At 27.6% G+C, this 8,883-nt stretch overlaps 1 protein-coding gene across 1 annotated transcript; it reads right to left on the bottom strand.

Moving 5' to 3' along the window:
• Nucleotides 1-1,105: 1,105 nt before the first annotated feature.
• On the bottom strand, nt 1,106-8,444 carry LOC145844476 (elongation factor 1-alpha). The gene is made up of 7 exons (XM_082951879.1): nt 8,407-8,444; nt 5,628-5,784; nt 3,833-4,001; nt 3,421-3,604; nt 3,009-3,283; nt 1,648-2,025; nt 1,106-1,532 (listed from the first exon to the last, which is right to left on the bottom strand). Exons 2-7 carry the CDS (start codon nt 5,769-5,771, stop codon nt 1,297-1,299), a joined length of 1,386 nt encoding a protein of 461 aa, XP_082808005.1. The 5' UTR covers nt 5,772-5,784; nt 8,407-8,444; the 3' UTR covers nt 1,106-1,296.
• Between the last annotated feature and the right edge of the window lie 439 nt (nt 8,445-8,883).

Below are 8,883 nucleotides of genomic sequence, written 5' to 3'. Positions count from 1 at the left end.
GTAAGCATTAATAAAACTTAGTGTATATATAATTGGGATTAAGTATCCATAATTGTTTCACTATCATTCAATTTACAAGATTATCAAATCGTTCTCCAGGTTTTTATAAGTGCACAATCTAGGGGACATTTTAAATTGAGAAATTGTTAAAAAGTCACATTCAACTTGACACCATTAACGAGTTATATTAGTTATCACTGAGTGAATATAATTTTACAATTGAATCAAATGACAAAATTTAGAACATTGGAATTTTTGCTACAAAAATCCTTGTAGTCTTCGGAACCCTAATAATTAACTTACAACGACTACTACTAGTAAAATAAATAATCGTAATTTAGCGTTTATCAAAGACTATTTACTGCTGCAATAATTGATTAACTTCCTTACATTAAAATTATATATATTATTTATTTGATAGTTTTTTTTAAGCTTCATTCAATAATTTTTGTCAAATTAATTATGTAATTAAATAATAAACGGCTGTTTCGAATACGTGATATTATCTCGTATATTCCTCTAGCTAATTTAACAAGTTTTGCAGAAATAATTAGGTGATAGACATAGCACAGCTTGTAGCAGATGGTAATAAGCGTTAGTAGGCTGTGCTCACCAGCCTTAGTGTATGTGTTGAAAAAGAAAGTTGCTTAAATAATAGAAATCATTCCGTTTTGTGGACATTAGAAAAGGCACTCTTTAAATTCAATATATTTATTCTCAAGAATTGGTCACTTATTTGTGGTCTGTGAATTTTTATTGTCTAGTTGTAAGATTAATTATTTCCACTGAAAATTTGTACCCAACCAAACTTCATAATCACGTCATATTGTTTTGTTCTTTTGTTTAACTTTTCATTTATGTTTAGCAAATGCAATTCATTTTGAACCTACAACTAACGATTAATAACTATTTTAATTGTTGTTATGAAACACTGTTTTTTAATTCGAATTTTCATATTAAATTACTTAAAGTCCTTTAAGTGGGCTCTGTGGAAGTTGATTTAGTTTTTTTTTTTTTTCATTATTTCATTCTCAGTTATATATTAATTAAAAAATATTTACAAGTCAAGCTTCGAAACTTTCCATATGTAAATTATAGCTTTAGGTTTTAAAAAATCGTAAACAAACTTTATTTTTATTTAATTTATTATATATGGCGCTAGTCAAGTGAAGTTTTATCACAACAATAAAAAAATTATCTAGTATTTATTAATTTATAGATGTGCTTCAGGTGAAACATCTAATAAGCTATATTTTAACTAGTCAAAAAATTGAATTAAAGATTTGTTTTAGATGGTTATTTCTTTCCAGTTGCCTTCTTGGCGGATTTAGTTTCCTTTCCGGAACCATCCTTCTTGTTCACCGATTTGATGACACCGACGGCAACGGTTTGTCTCATGTCACGGACGGCGAAACGACCGAGTGGTGGGTATTGAGAGAAAGCCTCGACGCACATGGGCTTGCTTGGAGTGAGGACAGCGATGGCGGCATCTCCAGACTTGACGAACTTGGGGTTATCTTCCATCTTCTTACCTATATATTAATATTTCTGGTGTTAAGAAAATATATTTAGTAATTTGTTGCAAGTATACAATGTTTCATTACAGTATTAGAAACTTTTTTCTTATTCATTAGAAAGTCTACTAACCTGAACGTCTGTCAATCTTCTCCTTAAGCTCAGAGAATTTGCAAGCAATGTGAGCGGTGTGGCAATCCAAAACTGGAGAGTATCCAGCGCAAATCTGTCCTGGGTGATTCAAGACAATAACCTGGGCAGTGAAGTTTTCGACACCCTTTGGGGGGTCGTTCTTGCTGTTACCAGCAACCATACCACGACGAATTTCCTTGACAGAAACATTCTTGACGTTGAAACCAACGTTGTCGCCGGGAACAGCTTCAGGGAGAGATTCGTGATGCATCTCTACAGACTTGACTTCAGTGGTGATCATGGCTGGTGCGAAGGTGACAACCATAGCTGGCTTAATAATACCAGTTTCTACACGTCCTACTGGGACTGTTCCAATACCTATCAAACGATTAACTCTCAATTCCACGGATTATCATTTTATTGTGTACATGTCAAAATTATATAGACTAAAAACTTTATTACCTATCATTAAAATATTTACCTTTTATTTTAGACTAGCGTTTACAAACTTTCTGTTTCAATATATTATCAGGTTTATAATACATTTAACAGCACAAGTACATTGATTTTATTAATATTTCGTTTTAATACTTATTAACTTTGCTAACATTAGCTTTTTACTGCTTCTAAAATTTTAATTCATTTCAAAAAAATTGGTTCTAAAAACTGTTTTATAATGAGCTTAACGTACCTATGTCAGGGTTGCTATATGTTTTCTAGCATATTTTATCCAGATTATTTTAAAACTGAACGTTCTAAGTATATCTTTAGTTTAAATTAAAGGTAAACAACTGTTTTACTAGTATTATGACATTGAAAAGATTACATAATTTCATATTAAAAAAAATGATGATGACAAAGAGTTTATATCTATACAATTGATTTTTATGTCAAATCGAAAGTTTACTACTTAACATGTAAAAGTTAATAAAAATTAAAGGTTATTAGTGATTTTTATACAAAATTCCAGGTTTTTTTTATTAATTTTTAAACTCCAGATTTTTTTAGTCTAAATTGTTCAATTCCAGGTTTTTACAGATATGTTGACTTGGTAAAAATAAAAATTAATGGCCGAAGAAAACTTTAAAATTTACAGTCTAAGATTATTATAATTATCAGCTAATTAATATGATCAGGAACTATATCAGGGGAAACTCATGCTTATTTTTTGGGAAAACTTAGATTTTTCTGGGCAATCGGTACCTCAACTATTTCATAAAATAATTTATTTTAATTTATAACTTGATCTTTAATTTTATATTTTTTAATGCTTATTTTACTTAATTAAACTTTTTGAACTACTTGGTTAATTTAAATTTTTATCAAAAACTTTAACTACCTTACTTTTTATGTAAACTAACCTCCAATTTTGTAGACATCCTGAAGGGGAAGACGAAGAGGCTTGTCAGTGGGACGCTTGGGTGGGAGAATAGCATCAAGAGCGTTCAAGAGAGTCTTTCCAGAAGCATTACCTTCCTTACGTTCTTGACTCCATCCCTTGTACCATTTCATGTTGGTGGATTCTTCCAACATGTTGTCACCATGCCAACCAGAGATTGGGACGAATGCAACAGCTTTAGGGTTGTAACCAACCTTCTTCAAGTAGGTGGACACTTCTTTTTTGATTTCATTGAAACTGTAAATATTGAAATTAATTATTACCATCTTAAAATTTAGTTACACATACAATTTTTTAGTCTAATCAATATTTTTTTCATTGTGATAACCAATACAAATATAACTTAATGATACGATACTTTAATAGCTACTAACCGGTCTCCTGAGTATTTTGGCTCAGTGGAGTCCATTTTGTTGACACCAACAATGAGTTGTTTAACACCCAAGGTGTAGGCGAGAAGAGCATGCTCACGAGTTTGTCCATTCTTGGAAATACCAGCCTCAAATTCACCAACACCAGCAGCAACAATCAATACACCACAATCAGCTTGAGATGTACCTGCATTTTAAATTGTTAAATGTATCTTACATGTTGTTAATTAATACTTTAACTTTTGCTATATAACAGGAAATTTCAGGGTAAATGTTATTTACAAGTTCAAAAAATTGAGCTTTAATATTTGTGAAAGTTGTCCAAGTGATTTTTATGTTATGAGTATAGTAAGACAAACATATTTTATAAGAAAAAATTAATGTAATATATATCATTATTAGGCTAACTACATACCAGTAATCATGTTTTTGATGAAATCTCTGTGTCCTGGGGCATCAATAATGGTGACATGGTATTTGGAGGTTTCAAATTTCCAGAGGGCAATATCAATGGTGATACCACGTTCACGCTCTGCCTTCAATTTATCCATAACCCAAGCATACTTGAAGGATCCCTTTCCTTTCTAAAAAGTATATAAAACTTAAGAAAAAAAATTACTAAAAATTTATGGGAAAACTTAATATTTTTTATAAATTATTATTTTTTAAATGAAACAGCCTAGGTGTTTATAGAACTCTCGCATTCAGACGGAGTACAGTATATATATTTTTTCTTGTGACTTAGCTACAGAAGTCTCTATTATACTTTAAATAGATTTCATTAACTTAAGGCCATAGGGGGGGTAGGCCATGTTTTTTACAAGTTGATCTTATTTTATAGAGTTTTTACTAAGCTTCAAGTTGCTTTTTACCGTTTTTAAAAATTCGTATTAGTTTTTGAGATATGAACGGGCAAAGTCGGGCCCAAAAAAGGTTCCTTATGGGGAAGGAAAAACTAAAACAGCAAAAAAGACTAATGCATTCAAAATCTATCTCCTCCTTCATTTTTTAAGCAATCTTCTTCAAACTTTCACAGTCTATTCTTTATACAATAACAAAAAAACGTTATTTGTGACTTTAAAAATTTCAAGTAAAAATACCTTTTTTTTTTGAAAAAAAAAAGTTTTTTTTGATAAAAAATCACTTTTTTTTTTATCATAAAATTTTTATTTTTTAAAATTATTAAAATTCACAAATAACGTTTTTTTCTCATAATGTAAGGAACATTTCCTGAAAATTTGAAGAAGACTGCTTGAAAAATAGAGAAGATAGATTTTAAAGCCCATTTTTAAAAACTCGAGAAAAACGGCTTTAAAGTTACCCTTTATATACCCTTTATAAAGACAACCCTTTATATAACCGGTCATAAAAAAATATTTTTAAAATCTAAAAAAGCATCTGAAAGATTATGAAATTTACTATAATATAAGTCTATATGTTATTTTTGGTCAAAAAATTGGCTTCTACCCCCCTATGGCCTTAATTTAATAAGTGTTCCATTTTGTTAGTGATACAGGTTAAAATTTAAACAACTGAAATTAAAACAAAAATTACTATTTTTTGTCATTATTGTTCAGCTTCAAACTTCTTTATACATTTATATTTTGGGTTTTGTGTTTAAATCAACTTATTGTGCTTATGCATTGTATCTAGACTGTTGGTTTGAATACTACTACTCAATTCTGACTCAACTCATTAAAATAAATACATATAAAACATATTGGGCTAACAACACATATTTTTCAGTAAATCACTTAATTTAAGTTATGTTATTTAGCTTTGATATAAATTTTCCAGAGTTTTAACTAATATTGCATTGCTCAAATATTTGGGTCTTATAATACATTAAAAATAGAATTTAGTGATTTTCAATCACTTTAGACCATATATTAAAAATAATGCTCTTTTTATTTTTATGTTCTTGTATGACCTGGAAAAATTCTAATACCTGTATTATTTTAGCTTATTTCAAGCACTATTTGATGTTAATTTGGTTAAATTTTAAACTTTTGTAACTTGATGTATTTAGAAACTAATTTGACCAAGTGAAAATAAAGTCATCTTTTAATATCTAGTAAAATTATTTGAAATTTAGATAGTCTTGAAATAGATTTATATCATCAGTTTAATTATTGCAAAGGAATATAGACAGGTTTATTGAAATTATTTCTTGAGATAAATTAACAATTATTGTAAAAATCTTAATTTACCTCAGCAGCTTCTTTCTCAAATTTCTCAATGGTACGCTTGTCAATTCCACCACATTTGTAGATAAGATGGCCAGTGGTAGTTGATTTACCAGAATCTACGTGTCCAATGACAACAATGTTGATATGAGTCTTTTCAGAAGGCATTTTGTTTTATTACCTAAAGTAATGAACTTTAATTAAATAAGTCACACAATCTCTTGTAGTAATTTTTAGCTTATAATAAAAAGTTCTTAACTTATGTAGTAAACAAATAAGAATTTATGTTATCCTTAATTTTAGGTGCGCATGTTTCAATTCTGTTTACAAAAATTTTAAAACTCTATTTCTATCAAACTTTTTTTTTCAATAATTAAAACAAGATATATATCACTGAATGTCATTCTATATGTTAACTTAGGAAGTCTCTTCAACTGTTAATAATACTGTCTTTGAACATTGGGTCATTAAACTTATGTATTCTATTGGTGTTAAAATTGGTATATACAAAATACCCTTTTTTAAGAATTGTCAATACTGTAATATTTATTAAGCGTTATATCTAATTATTAACCTTAAATAAAAATTAATAAGTTTAATTATTGTTAAATGAAACTAATACTAACAGTTAAGAGCATAAGGGGTAATTGACTTTTTTTTTTGTATTAAAAGTAAAGCTACACGATACTTTTACAGATTTTCAAAACTCAAAATAATTTTTGAGATATACAGGGTTCGTGCCCGAAATTTTTTTCATTTAGCCTGACTGAGACCAATTTAGCCTGACATTTTTTCTAAGTAAGGAAAATCCCCTTTAGAAGTCATTTTTGGTATTGGGGGGTCTTGATTAGTACTATTGTAGTCTCCAACTTCAACCAGCTTTAACTCAAAAATATGTTGAGCTTTAAAAACTGCAAAAATCAACTCATAGCTTAGTTACAACTCAATAAAATAAGACTAAATTGTGAAAAAGGTGGTTGACTCCCCTATGCCCTTAACATAACAAATTCAGTGATAAGTTTTAAAATAAGTGTTATATCTTATATATTATTAGTGGAAAAAATTAATATATATTACTAAACGCAATTGTTCAATTTATTTAAGCACTAAGTAAAAACATTATAACCAGAAGATTTATAATAAAACGACGTGCATTGTCGTGTTTTATTAAAATTTAAAATGAAATGCTTACAAGAGTATTAAAATAAGTAAAAAATGTTTGCTATAGTATTTTGACTAATACTTAAAGTTGATACATAATTATAAATCATAAAATCTAAATAAATACAGTGATTGTTGATGTCGTATCAGATTTAAAAAGCTAACACTAAAATTAAAAAAAAAACCTTTAATGTTTTGTTTTTGTAAAGTAAAAATAAATTGTACCTAAAATTTGTACTCCCACAAAACTTAGTACTTATATCTTAAAGCTAAGTTTTAGTGTTGTGAATATCTCTAGTAACTTTAAACAAACAATAAAATATATGAATAAACTGCTAAGAGTTTTAATCTAAAAAGTATTTGGTATAAAGCAAGCTGTATTTGTTTTATGAATTTTTATAATTATGACGTAAATAATCTGCTCAATACAAAATAATGAAGATTCTTAAAATTTTTTTAGAGTTTCAACAAAAAGTGTTAAGCATTTATTTTTACAAATACTGACTAATTTATTTTTTAGTAACTAAATCTTTACTTAGAAAAAAATTCACATTTCAATTTGATCTTAAAAAGAATTCTCAATTTTTTTTTATCAAAAATTTTCAAGCATTTGAACTGAGAAAAACTGAGATTCTCAAAATTTTAAATAAAAAAACTGATTTAGCCTGACGTTTTTCAAATTTTTTCAAAAAAACTGATTTAGCCTGACTTAGCCTGACGCGCACGAACCCTGGATATAGCTGGTCAAAGTCTGAGGCAACAATGGGTTTCTTATGGGAGGTGGAAACTAAAACTGCAAAAAAGACTATTTCAAAAGTAATCTATATTCTTTCAAGTTTTGTAGATAAGTACCTCAGACTTTCAGGAAATGTTCCTTGGAATATTCATTTTTTCTGAAATGTTTTTAAAATTATAAATAAATAAAATTAATTATAAAAACAAAAAAAAGTTTTATTGATTGTAAACAAAAATTTTAAAGTTTTTATTAATTTTGTTTCCACAGAATTTTCTTATTATTCCAAAGATTATTTCCTGAAAGTGTGAGATATTTATCTACAAACTTGAAAAAAGATAGATTTCTAGTGAAATAGTCTTATTTGCCTATCCACGCCCATAATAAATAGATTTATAGTAAAATAGTCTTTTTTTTTTTGTTAGCCAAGTCTTGCGATGTATCATCAACTGTTTGAATTAATTACATTTATTAATTTAAAATAATTATTTGGATAAACAATACTCTAATGAAAATTTTGACAGCTTTCAGATTATACTAGCATGCCAACATTGAATTGATAACGCTGCCTCCCTTCAAATACATTAACTAATATTTACTAATCATGTACCTCATTATTTAAATTCTGATATAATTGAAATTATCCGAATTGATTAAGACAGCTAAATCATAGAAAAAGCTTACTTTGTTTAAGATAAGTAAAGAAATACATAGTGATCTGCTTTTGTTAAAGCAAAGTCATAATTAATACTAATTTTAATTATAACATATATTACCATCACTGAAACATTATTCAAATTTGATCTTTGCTGTTTTTACATTATAATTATAAACTTAAAACCTTGACTAAAACTAAATCCAAAACACATGATATTGTGCTTATAACTAATATTTAAATAAGTTACTTACTCTATGACCAACTTCTAGCAGAGAATTTTTGATCTATTGTGTATAATAACTAAATTTCTAGGTGGCAGCATCGAACACGTTTACGAACATCTCATATCCAGCAGCATTAATTGTGAGTAAGGTCATTGCTAAAGATCTCATACAGCCTACGTTAGTTCAATTATTGAACTATTTAACTTCCTAACCAATCAACTCCTTTTAACTTTTAATTTGCTTATTTAATTTATGTACCTTAACACTTAAAACTATTAATGTTAAAACAAATATTTTGTTTTTTTAAATGAGGTAAGATTTTTTACTTACCAATTAAAGTTATTAAACTTTTACCTATATGTTTATTCTACTTCTCTAAAGTGTAAGTTCGTCACTGTTTTATTTTATTACCTGATTTCTGTAGAATAAAATAATTTTTCAAAGAAATATAAAACAGTTTTATTATTATTTCACAAGATCGGTTTATTTGATTAAGTTTTTTAT

The sequence above is a fragment of the Thalia democratica genome, chromosome 9, assembly GCF_965202585.1.
Source record: "Thalia democratica chromosome 9, ktThaDemo2.hap1.1, whole genome shotgun sequence".
Taxonomy (NCBI): domain Eukaryota; kingdom Metazoa; phylum Chordata; class Thaliacea; order Salpida; family Salpidae; genus Thalia; species Thalia democratica.
This window is presented reverse-complemented; position numbering and strand designations above follow the sequence as displayed.